This window comes from Danio rerio, chromosome 21 (assembly GCF_052040795.2).
Source record: "Danio rerio strain M-AB ecotype USA chromosome 21, GRCz13ab, whole genome shotgun sequence".
Taxonomy (NCBI): domain Eukaryota; kingdom Metazoa; phylum Chordata; class Actinopteri; order Cypriniformes; family Danionidae; genus Danio; species Danio rerio.
Genome location: NC_141041.1, coordinates 40,045,001 through 40,065,000, shown reverse-complemented (window position 1 = coordinate 40,065,000; position 20,000 = coordinate 40,045,001). Strand labels below are relative to the sequence as shown.

General features: G+C 35.7%; 1 protein-coding gene across 1 annotated transcript in view; it reads left to right on the top strand.

Annotated features, from left to right (window-relative positions):
* lipia (lipase, member Ia) overlaps positions 1-20,000 on the top strand; it is a 28,994-nt gene that overhangs the window by 4,454 nt on the left and 4,540 nt on the right. The window contains exons 2-9 of the mRNA NM_001003499.1: positions 280-343; positions 8,924-9,294; positions 13,532-13,640; positions 13,744-13,845; positions 14,242-14,331; positions 17,078-17,245; positions 17,348-17,437; positions 19,710-19,818. Of these exons, the coding sequence (NP_001003499.1) occupies positions 280-343; positions 8,924-9,294; positions 13,532-13,640; positions 13,744-13,845; positions 14,242-14,331; positions 17,078-17,245; positions 17,348-17,437; positions 19,710-19,818 (1,103 nt within the window). The remainder of the gene's footprint in view (positions 1-279; positions 344-8,923; positions 9,295-13,531; positions 13,641-13,743; positions 13,846-14,241; positions 14,332-17,077; positions 17,246-17,347; positions 17,438-19,709; positions 19,819-20,000) is intronic.

Below are 20,000 nucleotides of genomic sequence, written 5' to 3'. Positions count from 1 at the left end.
TTTATTTTAAGTAGAAGTGAATCTCATATATACACAAAAATAAATTGACAACAAAGAGTTTATAAAAATGAAAATAACAAAAAAGCATGACAGTATGGGAGTGTACAGTTTAATGGGGTGAATTGGAAACTTGTGGTTTCGATTTGAGCAAAATATGTGATGCTTGCTTTTACAAGAAAAATGGGTGCAACTAACTGTGAAACCATGCTTCACTGCAGTATAAAAACATTTGTCACTTTTTCTATGGTGTGAAATCTGCTGTGTTCTTGTCTTTTGCAGATCTACAGGAAAATAATTTGGGGGATCTTATATGTCACACTGATGTTGTTTGACACACACAGAGGTAACGTTGCACCTAATGCACTCAAATTCACATTTACTCCATTGTTTGCTTTTCCAGTTTCTATAAAAACTAAATGATGTTTTCTTTGAACAACCCATTGGCATTCTCTGAAATGTGTGCTCTTCTTTGTGGTTAACCACTGTGGCTTATAACACCATGAGACAGTAACCATGACATAGTCCCAGTTTCTATTTCACTCACTGCCTGTGTTAAAGTTCTCTTAAAAATGTTAAAGGGCATCACAAATGCAGCATTATTCATGCTTGTCCTGTAAATACACACACATTAAAAAACATGCATGTCTATTTTTCCACTCATTCTTTTGCTTTTTTCCTTTCAGAAGACATAGTGTAATACATTTATGGTACACTCAAAAATATGTTGGGTGTTTGTTCAAACTACTTATTTAAAATGAGCTGAAACAACACAATTCTTGAGGTTTTTTTGAAGGGGGGGAGGGGGTGGGGGGGGGAAACTTAACTGGTTTGTTCAGTCCACTTAGATGTGTAACAACTAACAAGTTCACAAATTGTGGGGAACCCAGCTATTTTTTTTTTTATTCGGTAAAACTGTGATAATTTTTGAGGGCTGCATGGTGGCTCAGTGGTTAGCACTGTCGCCTCACAGCGAGAAGGTAGCTGGTTTGAGTCCTAGCTTGGCCAGTTGGCATTTCTGTGTGGAGTTTGCATGTTCTCTGGAAGGGCATCCGCTGTGTAAAAAATGCTGGAATAGTTGGTGGTTTGTTCTGCTGTGGCGACCCCTGATAAATAAGTGATTAAGCTGAAGAAATTGAATGAATGAATGAATGATACTAATTGATAAATAGTGGCCATCAGTGGTGTAAAGTAATAAGTTACAAATTCTCAAATTACTGTAACTAGGGATGGGTATCGTTAAGGTTTTAACGGTATTTCCACTTTTATTGATACCAGTTATCGGTTCTGTACTTTTTTTTTATGATTCATTTTTTGATGGTTTTCACCTTTTAATGGACAGGACAGTATAGAGTATTGACAGAAACGCATGGGAAATAGGGAGAGGGGAAGGATTGGCATAGGATCGCGAGGCAGGAATCAAACTCACTTCGCCATGAGCACCGGAGTGCATGTCTTGACGCACTAACCACTACACCACTGGCAACAACATCGGTTTGGTACTTTAACTGTTCTCTTTATGAAAAAAACAGAAAACATTGAACGGAATTAGCAACACTTTATTTTATTATTAAGTTTTTGTTATGTAAAATAAAGCGAATCTAATAATTTTAAAACTAATAATAAATCATTTTTTGCAGCAAAAGTGTACAATGTGGAAGAATTAAAAGTGTCCAATGAGATGAAAAATCAACACGCAATGGCTTGTTTAACTGTTTAGACTTCATGTGAGAGATGAGGAAATGGAAAAGGGATACTTTATGATGACTAAAATTGCCAAATGGCCTTAAAGGCTCACGAAACCTTTGAGTACTTTTTTTGAGATTTTAACAGATTTGTGTGTTTTGAGCATCAGTTAAGACAATGTTAGCACCTGTTAGCTTTTATTGTGGGAAAAAGTGGATAATTTTGAGCTTTTGTCAGCTAATTTCAGCTTCCTGGTTTAAAATGATTTTGGAGCGGAATCAAAATAAACATATCGTAGAACTGCAAATGCAAAGATGATCATCATCAGTTTCTTATTATTATTCATAGCGGAGTTTTCTTATCCTATGAGAAGAGCCTGCTTAATATTCATGGAAGCACGTGCTTTTCGAAGACTAGACAGACCTGCCAGTGCCAAGCTGTGAGACACGGATCCACGGCATACAGTATTTAGCTGTTCATGAAGGGTTGTTTAAATGATTCACGGGGTTTGTTGCATGTTTTTCCCATTGATCCTGTCAGGGATCAGCAAAAGCTGTATGCAAAGCTGTATGTGTCCAGCAAGCATTTTTGTCAGGAGAGCAGTACGATAATTGGAGAATGGCGGATGTTGTATTTTATCAACGGTTCGTTCACATTTAGACTCATTTCTGTGCTGCTGTGTTTGCCTAAATCTTCTAGATTACCAACAGTGTTATATTTTAAAATAGACCAGGCAAGATACCTTCTGCACTGAGTCTGCATTTAGACCTATGATTCAGACCCGGGGATTGAGGGAAAAGTGCTGATTTGTAGTTTTTATATGAACACAATTATCTTTATAGTGATATGAATTGTGGTTATTTGTATATGAAATTACGAATAACAAATGTAGCAGGGCTTTAAATAAATGTTTATTTCTTTGCATTTTAACTTTATAGACTATAAAATCATGGGACTCCTCACCGTTTCTGAGCTAACTGACAACAGTTGTTCCCTCCCCTCCTTCTCCCCTGCTGGCCACGCCCACTCCTGCCCTTTGCTTGCAGAGCTCCACACCCATTATGATGCATCTTTTGAAAAAATTCTGAGGTAGACTTGAACCGAAAGTGGAGGGTATCATGACCCTTTAAATAATAACTAAATGCACTACAGAATGTTGCGTTTTCAAACACACTGTAAAAGACATAGTATCAGTGATGTCACCCATAGATTTCTGAAGAGTGCAAATGAAGCTACAGGTAGGCGTGGCCAACCATCGCTATGTTGTTCGCACGTCATTGCACCAACCATCGTCTAGTCTATAAAGGCTAATTACTTCTAAACACTTCAAATATAGTCTGTGTTAGTAAATGCAAGATTATTTATGAAATCCAGGCATAACACTGTATGACAACGTTTCCCATGACTGTTCTAGAGCCTACAGCTAATCAATCTGTCTGATTCTGGAGTGCATTACAGGTCTAAAGGTCATTATAAATGACGAATGATCTTAAATAAAACCAATATGTTTATGGAGATAGTATATAAGTATATAATTTCACTCACCTGGTAAATGGAGGCCATGTGAATGGTTTTTGAGCACAATTTACTGCACACTGCATGCCATATTATCTAATAATTTTAGGAAATAATTCTAAAAGGCAACTGACTGTGTAAATCCATATAAAACAAAACAAAAATACAATGTATATGCCGAGTTTAGTGGCTAATCACCTATAATGATATAACTGCGACCAGTCATTAAATTATGCAGACCTAATAGAACTTAATAAAAACTAAATGGATGAGATAAAAAAAAAAATCACCCCCCTCACAGGTGTCATGAAGGGTAATATTAGCGATATACACCAAAACCTTTTTGTACCGGGCTGTAAACATGTTTTCATCTGTAAAATTGGCCATTTTAGCTATGCAGTCAGTGAACATCTGGGGCTCTATTTTGACGATCCATGCGCAAACGCATTCAGGGCGTGTCAGAATCCACTTTTGCTAATATAAGGACGGAAAAATCCACTTTGTGCCGTGGCGCATGGTCTACAAGGGTGGAGTTTATTTTCTTAATGGGTTATAGTTGTGTTTTGAGAATAAACCAAACAGAGTCTCATCTCCCATTTCCTTTAAGAGCCAGTTGCGTCACGCAATAGTGCGTTTGCTATTTACATGACGACTTTGTAAGTGGAAAAACTGAGCATTTCACTAGCAAGAAAACAGTTAAACAGAGCATCTGCAACGCGAGAATGAGAGATAAAGCCTCTCATTATCTACTTTTACTTTCGCTATCGTGGATAGGGAAACATTGTACACACAGACATCAATTAACATATAAATAATTAATTTAGTTTAAGCGCAAAGATTTGTTTCAAAACTATTTCTAAGTTCAGTTCTAATTTCCAGCTAACAAATAAATGAACAATAATAACGAAGTGTGGTAAAAAAAACGGAGTTATATCCTAAAACGCATGCTGTGCCCCATATGGTCTGAAGCCTGACAGGTGGGCAAATCTAAGCTTGTTTTTAATAAAACAAATATAAATATGGATATAATAAATAATACTGCTAATAATGATAACATTATACAAAAGCAAATTGTCACAAATGAACTGAAAAAGGCCCCCGAGATAAAGAAGGCATGAAAGTATGGCTTTTATATTTATGTAGGCTAGAAAATAATGTTTTGTAATGTTTTTATCTTTTATATATATATATATATATATATATATATATATATATATATATATATATATATATATATATATATATATATATATATATATATATATATATATACACACATATACTTATGTTCTCTGCGCTGGACAATAGACCGGCTTTGTTCTGGTCTATTAAAAAATCTATTATAGTTTCTCAAAATAGCAACACGCCAGCAGTGCGCCTCAACACGCCTTCCTTTTTAGACCAGAACGCCTATGGGCGCACATATGAGCACAAATGCATTTGCTAAACAGCGTGGCTCAAAACGACTCTTGTGCCGAGCTGAAACTAGCAAACAACAATTGTGTCGCTCCTTGCGCCACATTGCGCCGGGTGTATGATAGGGCCCCTGGAGTTTTTGGAGCCAGCCCCCATATGCGAGTCGATGAATTGCAGTTTCATGTACTTCTGTATTGGCTTCACGAAGGAGAGCGGGAGGTTGCCGCTCGGTTCTAACACATGTGTTCTATCAGTAATGTACAAGCATGGCTTACCGGGCCCTCTGCACTCGCATCTTGTTACTCAGTGTTAAACATATTGGGCCCTATCATACACCCGGCGCAATGTGGCGCAAGGCGCGGTGCAATAGTGTTTTGCTAGTTTCAGCTTGGCGCAAGAGTCATTTTGAGGCATTGCGCTAAGCTGTTTAAATAGCAAATGCATTTGCGCTCATATGTGCGCCCATAGGCGTTCTGAGGTGCATTGCTGACGCGTTGCTATTTTGAGAAACTAAAATAGATTTTTCATTAGACCAAAACAAACCCGGTCTAAACTCCAGCGCAGAGTTGCGCCTCACTTACACACTGCTTAATATGCACAAGAGAGCAATAGGCAAATATCTTTACATATCAAAAAAAAAATATTAAGGATATATATATATATATATATATATATATATATATATATATATATATATATATATATATATAGGATATAATGAGAATATATATATATATATATATATATATATATATATATATATATATATATATATAGGATATAAAGGATTAAAATATTACAAAACATATTAATTTCTAGCCCACATAAATATGAAAAACCACCGCTTTTATGTCTTCTTCATCTCGGGAGGCTTTTTCAGTTCATTCATAACAATTTGCTTTTGTATAATGTTATTATTATTAGCAGTATTATTTATTATATCCATATTTATATTTGCTTTATTAAAAACAAGCTTAGATTTGCCCACCTGCAGGTTTTAGACCATATGGGGCACAGCTTGTGCTTTAGGAGATAACTCAGTTTTTTGACCACACTTCGTTATTATTGTTCATTTATTTGTTTGCTGGAAATTAGAACTGAATTTAGAAATAGTTTTGAAAAGAATATTTGCGCTTAACAAACACAATTAATTATTTATAGACTAATTGATGTTTGTGCGTAAAGATTTCCCAATCCACAAGAGCGAAAGTGAAAGTAGATCAATTATCTCTTATTCTTGAGTGGTAGATGCTCTGTTTAACAGTTTGCTCCAAATGAAAATGTAGAAATCCGCTTTCTGTGGTTTAATTATAGGTGTATATATTATTTTAATATGTTCTCACAGTCACTTAATCTCCCAATTTCTATTTCTATTTTATATTGTATTTAAGTTAGATCAACTGTTTTGTTTATTGTTAATTTGAGCTGTCATGCTGTTTAATTTGACCTGGGGTCCGTTCTTCGTACCACGCTTAAATGATCTAAGATGATTTGGCAGATCCTGGATCTTTTAATCTTGGTAACTGATCTCTCGCTAATTTGGTTCTTCAAACAAGTTCGCAAATCAGATTAGAATGTCTGGATAAACTGATCTGAGATCGCTGCATGTGTTGTGAAGGACTGATCTATCGATCCTCGAAATCATGATCAGCAATGCGACGATTGGCTGACGGCACAGCAGCGTAATGATATCATCTGATTAATATTCAATTATCCATGTGAGCAAAATTACATAAAATAAGCAGTAAAAGGTTTGTTCAATAAGACACGCAATAACCTTACACATTTGTTGTGAGCTGCAGGCTTTACACTTTCATGTGTCAAGAGTATACATCATGTATTTCAATGCATATCAGTGTATTTAGTTCTACATTTAGAAAAAAAAATTTTATAGTAGCCGTTTTTTTAATCGGTGTAAAGAATAACTGGTTGTTTACAAAAGCATTTTGATATTGGTAAAGGCGTCTGCAACTTTTGTGAAGCATCAAATCACTGGCATATTAACTATCAAAACATGTTTGTGACTGCATAAATGTATTATTGATTTTTTGAAAAAGTCACATATTCTGCATTTCTATTATACACAATTTGTACTAAAGCGATCTAAAAAGTTTTTCAATGTTTTCTCTTTGCACCACCAGGTGGCAGTCTTTGTACTTTTATTTCTAGGGTACAGATTGCATAAGTTTTATTAATATGTATAACTTTATTTATTTTATTAATAACTATAACTTATATATATATATATATATATATATATATATATATATATATATATATATATATATATATATATATATATATATATATAGTTAAAAAAATATTTACTATTTTCCCAAGTGTATATAACTACTACTGTAAGAAAATATCAGAATTCGGAACATACTTTCTGTATAATCTTTGCTTGAACTGAGCCGATCTAATCCTGTTTATATGAATTGAACCTGCTCCCGATCAGGTTTGAGCTAGCAGAACTGTTGCTTTGACAACAACTATCGGATCAGCTTTGAAGAACGAAACGATCCTGGATTGTGTCAAATCATCAATATCCAAATCCAGTTAACTGAGTAATCCACGTACGAAGAACGGACCCCAAATCATTACTGTGTTTAGATGGAAAGTAAGACTGTAAGCTAGACCACTTCTAGCCATTGGCAGATTAGGGATGTCCATTACCACTCCTATGAAGAGACTGTCCTGCAATTTTTTAACCTCAACACGCTTACCTAGAAGACTCTTGTGAGTCTTAAGGTGGGTGAATTAGATAAAACCATTTCATTATGGTCTCAAGTTCTGATTTGGAAAGTCCCATCACTGTTCTGCAGAGACTTAGTGTTGCCAAGTGGGCAAGGCTTTTGTTATGTTGTTTTTCTGTGGAAATGGGTGTACTTTTACACTCTTGCTGTGGTTGTGAACACATTTTCGATACGGATAGACGCACTCCCACCCCAGAGACAGACTGAACTGATGTAGTTTTGATTAGCAGTTATATGCATTTTATTTTGCAGTCCTGGTAACTGATTATGATTGCTGTTAAAAGCATAGTTCATTAAAATAAAATCATTTACTCACACTCAAGTAGTTTTAAAGTTTTGTGAATTTCTTTCTTATGATGAACACAAGAGAAGATAAAGAAGAATGTTGAAAAACATCAGCCATTGACTAGTAGTAGCACCAAAAAATGACTATGCAAGTAGCTCTGGCCTTTTTTCTAACATACTTCAGTATATCTTCTTTTGTGTTCAACAGAAGAAAGAAACTCAAACAGATTTTGAACAATTGGAGGATGTGTAGCCTAAATGATAACAAATTTAAAACTTTGGGGTGAACTTTCGCTTACAAACACTTTAAGAAATATATTCAAAAGCTGTCACCGAGGAGGCTTTTTAAAAAGTATTTTATTTAAAAACTATTTTGTTGGGTGGATCTTAGGCTTTGTTCAAAATCAAAATGTTTAATAAAAAAGAATTTTAAAAAATGCATATAAAACGGCAAAAAATGCTTTACAATTGGAGTGTTTGTCTTGTTTTTAGTCCAAATATTTAACATTTCTTAAATCAAGAAGCATTTTCTAGATGATCAAAATTTTTCGTCTTGTTTCTAGAAATAATGTCAAAATGAAGTGAATTTTCCTCAAAGCAAGCTAAATAATCTGCATATAGTGTAAGCCAAATAATCTTGTTTTCACTTTTTAAAAAATATAATTTTCTTACCCCATTGGCAAATTTTTTATTTTTTTATTTTTTGCTTGTTTTAAGGACAAACTCAATTTCAACAGGTCTAAAAATAACTTTTTCATTCAAGAATTTTTAGATATTTGACTGGAAATAAGAAACAATAACTCTTTTTGCAGGGTAATGTTTTTATTCTTCAAGTAAATAAGTAAGTAAGTAAGTAAGTAAAAGTAATTAAAAGTAAGTAAGTAAAAATCCTGAGATTCATCTAGGATGCCAGAATGTTTAGAAATAAACCTGATAGTGAATGTCCTATTTATCAAATAACACTCAAAAATATTTTTGCTGCTTGTTCAAACTACTAATTTAAAATCAATCAAATCCATTCTTCAGATGTTTGGGGGAAAAGCTTAATCGTTTTAATTCAAAATTATTTAGTTCAATCCACTTAAATTAGTAAAAATGGTTAATTTACTTAATCAATTTGTGTTGGGACAACATGAAGGAATTGTGTGGAACCCAGCATTTTGTACAGTAAAACTTGATAAAAAGTATACAGTACAAATGATAATGTGAAAACTTTTGTTTTGTATTATTTACTTTTCATTGAAAAATTGTTTTCTTTCTCCCTAAAGCTCAGGAATGTGAAGAGATGACAGACCTTAACTTTAAAGACTCCCTCGCTGGTACATCTTTGAAAGTTAGACTGCTGCTTTACACACGAGCTGATCCGTCCTGCGGTCAGCTGCTTTCTCACCAGGAGCCCTTCAGTAATTCCCAATTCAACGTCAGCTCTGTTACCACCTTCCTCATCCATGGGTACCGGCCCACCGGCTCACCCCCTGTTTGGATGAAACAATTTGTGGAGTTCCTTCTGAACCGCCGCGATATGAATGTTATCGTGGTGGATTGGAATCGTGGAGCAACCAACATGAACTACTGGCAAGTTGTGAAAAATACACGCAAGGTGGCTAATAATCTTACGGACCTCATCCAAAAAATGAAGGTAAACAAAAACTTTTTTTTCTAAATAAAAGATGCAGGATGTTTTTCATAAAAGTCATGAATATGTGTTTGAAATGGCAAACACTTTAAAAATGATAGGACAACAAATGTGTTTGTCACTTCATGTTAATTAAGCCCTTAATTGTTGCACCATCTTTTTGAACATAAGTGAAGTTTATTTATAAACTAATTTCGAGAGGAGCACGCGCTTATGATTGATAACACCTGGTCCACATTAGCTAACACTGATTTACCAATCAGACCACTATAAATAACCAAAGTATCTTACCTCAGCCATCTTCGTCTTGAAGAATCCCCCCTTCCACCCCTACTCCTCCCATTTCCTTGTCAGGGCAGCACGGAGGCCTAATGGTTAGCACCACGGCCACACAGCAAGATTGTCACCAGCTCAGACACTACCTTTTCTCTCTGTGTTTGAGAGGGCTCTCACCCGGTACACGCTCCATAATAAATCATCAGCTAAGGGCGAACTCTTGAAACATGGAAATAAAATGTTCAAATTAAATGATTGGCACATTTTGGTGCACAGATTTAATCTTGGTTTGTTTTAAAGAAGATATTTGTCTGATTGTAGCTTAAGTAAACCATTTTAAAAAATGTAATGGTAAAAAAAATTGTTAAAGTAGTAAAACTGTTAAAGTTATGCACACGTTCAGGAAATTGACAAAACAACAAATTTATGTTTTATAATACGTAAAATATGTATTTTACAAAACATTATTAGCCTAAAATTGACAGAGCTAAATTTCTGAACAAATTACATTCAAAATTTGAAGTTGATATCTCAAAAATCTATCTTTCAGTAAGATTTTGTTTGGCCAAAATATTTGACCACCAGATGATCCCAGTTTCCATTGTTGACCATATAAGGGCGCCTCCTATGTTTTTAAAAAACTGTGTGAAATGTATTGTTTCATATGGTTGACTTTTGTAAAGCTGACATAAAATTCGAAAGGAGTATGGGCAGTTTGGAGGTATTTAATTTAAATGTAGCTTTTAAAAGGCAAGTTAAAACTTCTAAACAAAATGTTTACATGTGATTGCTGTAGCAAAGTAATGCTTTATGACTCTATTAAATAACTGTTGCTTAGTTATATTTATGAAAATTCTGACTCTACATTTTAAGCTTTTAAATAATCTATAGTTTGTCATAATTGCTTTGTTCATACTACAATAATTTGATTTAAATATTTAACCGTAAATTAGAGGTCTGCATTCTGAATAAAACACGATAGCGGTTGGTAACTCTGGTGTAATTTGAACGGAAGCAGGCGGGCGAGCTAACAATACAGCATTTTTCAGAACAGCATGTCTGTGGTTTTCTCATTCTTATTGAGCACCGGTACAGCCAGTTACACATGATGAACGCATGATCAGTGCTTTCTGCACATGCTTTTTTTTGCACAGTCTGTGCGTGCATCATCTGCATAACGATCTTCAGAGCGGGCTTGGGAGAGCAAAGTGAAGATGTGCTGTCCTTCAGCTTGCATTAGAAAACGGTCAGTTTACTGTTAGGAAATCTACATCAGGCAAGTCTGATAAGAGTCTTTTTCGTGTTTTACCCTTTAGTATACCTGTCAACCCCCCGGTTTTTCCAGGGATTCTCCCGAATTTTACGGTTTTATTTCGCTACCATCCCGTAAAGGGATTTTCCTGTATTTCTCCCGTTTTTTAGTCTTTCTCTGAAGGGTGGTAATAAACATTAAAGAGCCGATTCTCCTCTTTATCGAACCCATACCGCCAAACCACCAGGGGCCACCCCTTGCTCTTAAATGTGAATCTGTTCTGTGCTTTCGTTTTATTTAGGCATGAAAACACTTTGAAATAAATGGCTGTTTCTCAATTCCAAAAACGCAGAGATTGGACTTGCGTTCTTGTGGAGACCGGTCTTGCTAGGTGTCCTCCGAAGAACGACCACAGGAGACCGCTAGGGCAGAGAATGCGTCCTTTGAAAAATGGGATGCTGCGTTCTTCCTGATGGTCACGTGACCTTCACGCGTTTTAAATACAAATTATTTAAACATTACAGCAGTCATACAACCATTTATTGTTTTCCCCCTCTTCAAAATATATACTTTGCATCAAAACATTATAAATATACTCTGCACAATATAAATAAAACTGGTTTTAATACGAATTTCAGCAAACAAACACCCTTAATGTGTTTATTCCTTTATTAAGATATTCATGTTTTTATTCTACAAGTAAATAAGTAAGTAAAAGTAATTAAAAGTAAGTAAGTAAAAATCCTGGGATTCATCTAGGATGCCAGAATGTTTAGAAATAAACCTGATAGTGAATGTCCTATTTATCAAATAACACTCAAAAATATTTTTGCTGCTTGTTAAAACAACTAATTTAAAATCAATCAAATCCATTATTTAGATGTTTGGGGGAAAAGCTTAATCGTTTTAATTCAAAATTATTTAGTTCAATCCACTTAAATTAGTAAAAATGGTTAATTTACTTAATCAATTTGTGTTGGGACAACATGAAGGAATTGTGTGGAACCCAGCATTTTGTACAGTAAAACTTGATAAAAAGTATACAGTACAAATGATAATGTGAAAACTTTTGTTTTGTATTATTTACTTTTCATTGAAAAATTGTTTTCTTTCTCCCTAAAGCTCAGGAATGTGAGCTTTTTAACCAATTTTAAACGTGAGATTTTGAAAGCCATATCTAAATTTAGCGGGAACAGTCGGGTCAGGTAGAAAATTATTCTAAGTGGGCAGTGGGCAGAGAGCTGTCGCCACTGGCTCGCATGGTTCAGGATTGGTAGAGCTACAGATCGATGAATTTGCTCTTGAGTGTTTGAACTCTCAGTAATGATTATAAATCACACTGAACTGAGCTAAACTAAACTGAACTTAAACACTAAAAACTGAACTACACTGTTCCAGTTACTATGAACATTTATGTGAAGCTGCTTTGACACAATCTACATTGTAAAAGCGCTATACAAATAAAGCTGAATTGAATTTAATTGAACAAAGGCTGAATATATGGCGGGAGCAGTCGATGCGGAATAAAACCTCACAGGGGCAGGTGGGAGCGGGACTAAAAAATTTGTCCCCCGTAGACCTCTACCGTAAATGTTTCCACAGGTTGTAGGGTGACAGTAGTGGCCCATTTACATTTTGAATGGTTGTCGTCGAGTGTTGCCAAACTGAATTGTGGGTCCGTTGCCGCTGCTTCAATGGCCTTGCTCGCTTCAGAAGTTGGAACTTTCTCAACTTTTCAAGCGCCAATGGAAGCATCAGCTTGCTTTATGCAAATACCCCATCTCAGATAGTAACCAATTGCGGACTAATTTTATTAGATGACGCTGCTATGATAATCACGTCAGACCAAACTTCAGACACGCCCTCTGTCAAGTATTGATGCTGAGGCCCCATGTGAATCAGGCGTCCATATGTGCTAATCTATCACTCGCTAATCACACACGCCTTGTCCCTTGAGATATTCCTGTCTCTGAGGTCTACAGACAATTCCTTTGTTTTCCTGCTTGGTATGTGCTTTGAAATGCACTGTCAACCCTGGGACCTAATACGGAAAAGTGTATGTCTAGGTCTATAGATGTAGACTATAGATAGGTCTAGGTCAGTTTACCAGAAATGAATAGGTCAGCCAAAAATAGGGATACTAAGTAGGGATACTATCAGGGACATTTTTACTTCAGCACATAAATGCCCACAATATTAGGTTTTAATTTATAATACCAGCTAAATGTTTCTGAAATTTGGAGGCCACCTGTAAAATCTAAAATACTTTGTACAAATAGAATTAAATGCAAAAATAAAAAAATGATATTAACATGATTTTAACCTCATGTTGTAAATCACTGTACCCCCAATAAAGGTAAATAAATAAATAGACAGGGACTTGGTTTAATCAATTTAGTTAATCTTTAAAAAAGCCAGGATTTAATAATTCACAACAAGGACTTTAACATGCATTTAAAAAAAATAACAAATTTTTAATTTTGCGATTGCTTGATAATCATATTGCGCACATACAGGTATTGCTTCCAATCAGTCTTGACAAGGCAGTAGGTTTGTCTGTGCACAGGTGAACCATGCAGAAGTTTTATAGTGGTGTGTTAATCATTAACGTGCTCAGACATAGATTTCACATTCTAATCATTCATTTTCTGTAGTTTTCTGACATATTCATGTATGAAGTAACTGATTTTTTTTTTACAACAATATTTTTAGGACAATGGGGCCAATCTCAGCTCTATACACATGATAGGTGTCAGTCTGGGAGCCCACATTTCAGGTTTCACTGGGGCCAACTTTAATGGTGAAATTGGTAGAATAACAGGTTAGATTCTTTGATTTTTCTACTCCTTTTAGTAAATAAAAAAAATGTCAGTGTTTGTTTATGGAATTATCTTCAATGGAAATGTGTCTTCTGTTTTAATTAGCACTGGATCCAGCAGGGCCAGAGTTCAACGGTCGGCCCCCTGAGGACCGTTTAGACCCTTCTGATGCCCTGTTTGTGGAAGCCCTACACACAGACATGGATGGTACATTCACCTCACAAATGATTGACTTTGATCTTAAAGGGAAAGTTCACCCAAAACATAAAATTATTCCATTGTTTATTCACCCTTTCCTTGTCACAAACCTGTTCGACTTTCTTTCTTCTGTTGAACGAAGAAGATAATTTATATAATTTGGAAATCAGTAACCTTTGACTTTCATTGTATTTTCATATCCTATTTTGCGTTCAATAGTACAAAAAAAACTTGGAACCAGTTGAGGTGAGTAAATGGCAAGTAAATTTTCCTTTTTGGGTGAACTATCCCTTTAAGGTTGGGGTCTTGATTATCTTCAGGAATCTACACCGCAATTTACATGCAAACACAACTTGGTTCATTCAAAATGAAAGTCTAAATTTAAATATTTGCTTTTTTCTGTAGCATTAGGCTATCGAAATCTTCTGGGTCACATCGACTACTACGCCAATGGAGGGGCAGATCAGCCAGGATGTCCTAAAACCATCCTATCAGGTCAGCTTTTTACCATTTTATTAGCATTTTCTAAAAGTAATCAATGTAACCTAGTACTCCATATATTATCATGTTAAAGTGCTTGTCAAAATAAGAGTAAAATATTCAGAGATTCCAGAGGTTTTCAGTTAGGTTTAGTTCAGGGCTGTGGGCTGGCCATTTCATTATTTCATTGTTTTCAGTTTCAGGAAAGTGCTTTGTATGTTTTCCTGTTACAAGGCTCGTTTTGCTACATGAAAAGGACATGTAATAAAGAACATGTTGACGAAAGAGTTTATAAACATTTGCATTCATTCTGCAATGTAGCTGTTAAATGCTGTGTTCACGCTCGAATAAATTCCGATATACATGAGTAAATAGTCGCTTTATACGCTTGTCAAATTCACTTTACATTAGAAGACGCGGATTCACATCATGAGCAGGCCTCCTCACAGGTGACTCTAGCTTTCTTGCTAACATTTTATTGAGGGAGTACCTGTGCTTTATGAATACTGAAAAACAGAGTAGATTTGTTCGGCACTGTTTCTGGGTCTACTAGATCCTTTTTGAGGTGTACCCAGCTCTGTGAGTTCATCAACTATTCCAGAAACTATACCTCGATGATGGAGGCTTTCAGCGGTGCTTCAGACTGAGCCAAGCCCAGTTTGATGAACTGTTGTCTGGTGTCAAGAAGATTTCCCCTGGGGACACCAACAACATAATCACGCTGTAATAAAGTTGATGGCCAACTGCCACTCGCCACTCGGTCCTCAACTAGCTGAGAGATGCGATGATGTGTTGGAAGCCCTGTGGAGGTGTCTGGCGGCAGTTCTCCTGGCCCTGCCCCCTCACCACACACACGTCCCTACAAGAGCAAGCTCCTGATTGGTCAACAGTTCATTTCAATGGAGAGTGAACAACTTCTGGCGACCTGTTTACGTTGGCGACCAGGTGGGCGTGTCAACCGATGCGACAAAGTTGAGAATCCTTCAACTTTATGCAATTGACGAGCAACTTTGTTGAGCAACAGCCAATAGGAGCACCAGTAGAGCTCACGTGATCCTCTCAACTCACTCAGAGTCCAGTTGTATTCTCCGTGCTATAGACCTACACAGACCTGCATTTGCAGGAGGTCGCCACCCAGAGCGACAGGCTTGCACCACTTTATTCACGTGAATCGTATTATTCTCACTTCCTCATTCACACGTATCACGCCGCAGGATGTCTATTCGTGACTTTGCATTGACTGAATATGTAAATCCATCACGCTTGATGCTTAATCTGCGTCTGGTGTAAATGCAGCAAGACTACTACTCAACAAGACAAACAATTATCTAGATTTTTTTAAGTCACTGCTTAGTGCTATTTGAAATTATTCTAGCATGGGTAAAAGATCAGTTCTTTATTCATGAGCTTCATATACAGAAGTACAGTAGAAAAAACTTAATTGCATATCAGTTGAGATATTTAAAAAAGAACAATAATGTAATAGCAATAATTAAAGCAGAAAAAGTTTGCAACTAACTTTTATGTAAGTTACAAGCATTCAAAAATGAAGAGGAAGTGTTCTGGCCCTTGCATTGTATGACTTCAGCACATCTGCTGCCGCAGGATATCACAAGTCCCTCAAATTGCTCTGGTGTGATCTTGGTCACCTCTTCTTTCAGCCGCTTGCACAATTTACTGACTTGGCTTGTTAACAATAACTTGATCATCAAAGACTTTTCAGATATTTTCATTAAGGTTTGGTTCAGGGCTTTGGGCTGGCCATTTCATTATTTGTTCTTTTCAGGTTCAAGAACCTGCTTTATGCGTTTTCTTGTGTAACAAGGCTCATTTTCCTACATAAAATTTGCATGGAAAGAACCACATGTTGCCGAAATAGCTAATTAACATTTCCACCTTTCACTGACCTTTTTACACAATTTGTGTCACACACTTTTCTGTCATGCACCCAAAACTATGTGTTTCCAGGTTTAACTGTTTTTTTTTTTTTTTTTTTTTTGCTATTTCAGCCAGACACATTATTATTAATTTATATATTATTCATTTTACATTTTTATCCATGTAGCAGATTCTTTTATCCAAAGTGCCTCACACACACACACACACACACACACACACACACACACACACACACACACACACACACACACACACACACAAAGTAGTTGGGGGTTCAGTGCCTTGCTCAAGGAACTCACCTTAGTTATGCTATCATGGGTGAAAGAGTGTGCTGGTTATTTAGTCCCCCTCCTACAATCCCTTCAAATCCTCAAAACTGGAATTATTTGTTCACAAGTCCAACTCTCCTAACCCAGAGGTGTCAAACGTAGCCCTGCAGAGTTCCAATCCTGCTATAACACACTTACCTAAAGGTTTCAAAAATACATTCATTCATTTACTTTTAGGCTAAGTCCCTTTATTAATCTGGGGTTACCACAGAAAAATGAACCAACAACTTATCCAGCATAAGTTTTATGCAGTGGCTGCCCTTCCAGCTGCAACCGATCACTGGAAAACAGCCATACACACTCATTCACACACATACAAATTAGCTTTTCCAATTCACCTACAGCACATGTCTTTGGACTTGTGGGGGAAACCGGCGCACCTGAAGGAAACCCATGCCGACACGGGGAGAACATGCAAACTCCACACAGAATTGCCAACTGACCTAGCCGAGGCTCGAACCAGCAAAACGCCCAAATACCTCATTCTTCTTTATCTTGTTGCTGTTGTTAATTTTCTCTGTTATCTCTGACAGGATCCGAGTATTTTAAGTGTGACCACCAGAGGTCAGTGTTTCTCTATATGAGTTCCGTGAACGGCTCCTGTCCCATTATTGCCTACCCCTGTGAATCCTACACTGACTTCCAAGACGGGACGTGCATGGATTGTGGGAAATTTAAGTCAGCCGGATGCCCTATTTTTGGTAAACTGCCAACGCTGAGTGAAATCTGATTTCAAAATTAATTTCATGACTGTTATATGATAAATCAAATTATATTTATCATTTCACTGCATTCTTTTGTAGGTTATGATTCTGTACGCTGGAGGGACACCCTGGTGCAGCTTGAACAAACAAGGACATATTTTCAAACGAATAAAGCTTCTCCGTTCTGCAGTGAGAATCTTTTATATTTCAACATTACATTTTCAGTTAATTTTTTTAAATTATCAGTTGTCATTTCTTAATGTGTATTAAAGGGGACATGTTATGCAAAAATCACTTTAAACATCATTTTAAATACAGTTGTGTGGAAACAGTGTGTTAATTTTGCCAGCATCTAATGGTAAAAATGACTAAATTCTATTTTTTCATAATCACACTTCATTAAAACAGTCTGCAGAAACTCTTTGATTGACATTCTCCCTTTGCATGTGTCATCAGAGGGAGAAAGCCTCGCCCAATAGTGACTATATTAGCATAGACATCCCTGAGTGAGAAGCAGCCATGTTGAGACAGTCCTCTCTGCATCCTGCAGCTTGATGACATACTGGACCATGTCCATTACATAATGGACGATCACCTCCACCTCCCTTTACCCTAAACCCCACCGTCATGGTAGTATAGGCGTTACCTTGGTGGGCGGTACAATGTCTACCATGTAGTGGACCTGGTCCAGTACGTCATTGTGGTTACAGACTGCAGCGAGGACATCTTGGCCATTTTGAATCTGCTGCTAACATGTAGGCATTTTCGAAATGGGTCTAGAGGTGCAATCTCATTTGAATTGAAAGCGATGGAAACCAAAAAGGCAAAATGTGGATTAAAGCCTAAAAGTGGAAGTTCAAAAAACTCTAAAACATTATTTATGGGGTATTTTGAACTAAACACATCACATACACACTCTAGGGACATCAGAGACTTATTTTATATCTTGTAAAAAGGAGCATAATAGGTCCTCTTTACGTTTCACGTCTATGTTGTAAATGCTTATAGAATTTGACCCAAATGTTTCTTATGTCATCTAGGAAAATTTATTTTAAAAATATCCATTATTATTATTTATTTATGATAATATGGTGACATTATTCATATTTCGAAAGAATTACATATTTTTGAAATTTTTTTAAGACTCTCATGCTTAATGCTGAAATAATTTTTGCTAAAAATTAGTTATTGTAAAATATTATTACAAATATAAAATTATGCAATTGTACATTTTATATATAGTGTTTAATATAGTACTTTTAATTATAAATTAACTACATATATATATATATATATTTAATATATCTCCTGATTTTATTTCTCTAGTTTTCAGTGTCACATCATACTTCTGAAATTATTCCATTGTGCTGATTTATTGCTCAAATAAGATCCTTTTACAATTATTTGCAACTCAACATTTTTTCCCGAAAATCATGAAAAACTGATGTTCACATCTGGGACAAGTATATCTACACGCTCAGAAATTAAGGTACAGGAGCTTTCAAACATATTAGTAGCCAAAGGGTCCATAATATTACCTCAAAGGTACTTTTTAGGTACATTTGGGTACTAAAATGCACCTTTGAGGTACTATTGTGGACTCTTTGGGTACAAATATGTACCTTTTGAAAAAGGTACACTTAGCTGTCACAAGAATAAATTTTATTTGTATTTTTATAAATATATTGTATATTACAGCAAAATATTTCTAATCAAATTCCATAGTTTTTACTTTTTTACTTTACTATTTTATTGTATTTCGATCAAATAACTTCAATGTTAAGCTAAAAAAAATTTATATACAAATAAATAAAACATTTTATTTTGACCTGAAGTTGAGTATTTTTTTTAAATGAATTAAAAAGCTTTTTTTTTTTCTTTTACATTTTTTCTTGTTTCCAGTCCAAATATCTAAAAACCAATAAGCAATTTTTAGACTTGTAAAACAATATTGTCTTGTTTCCATAAATAATATGTGAAAATTAAGTGATGTTTTCCTTAAAACAAGGGTCTCCAAACTCGGCCCTCGAGGGCCAGTGTCTCTGGAGAGTTTAGCTCCAACCCTATTCAAACACACCTGAACCAGCTAATCAAGCTCATACTAGATATACTAGAAACTTCCTGGCAATTGTGTTGAAGCAAGTTAGAGCTAAACTCAGTAGGACACCGGCCCTCCTTTTTTTTCTTTTTTTTTTCTTTTTTTTTTTAAAGTGAAAACAAGATTATTTTGCTTCCCCCATTGGTAGATTGTGTTTTGAGGAAAAGCTCAATATTATTTTGCTTGTCTGATTTGATTTAAGAATGTTTAGATATGTGGACTAGAAACAAGGCAAAGATGTTTTGCAGTGTGCAGCTTGTCACATTATTGTTAGTGTTCTAATACAAATGGCATGCTGTGGATTTGGGTGATTATGGATTTGTGTAAAGCCACCTCTAAATATTTCATCTTTTACTCCACCAGAGGTTGGCTACAAGGTTGATATCGTATCGTGGAACCAGAAAACCCACTGGGGATATTTGACAATTAAATTATCCAATGGAACTGAAGAGACACAAGTAGAACTCAATCAGTAAGTCCATGGAAGTGTAAAGTCATTAGTTCATAAAAGGGATAGTTCAGCCAAAAATCTAAATTCTGTCATCATTTACTCTTCGCTTGTTACAATCATGTTTGAGTTTTTTTTCATCGGTTGAACACAAAAGAAGCTATTTTGAAAAATTATACAAACCAGTAGCCATTGACTATAGATGA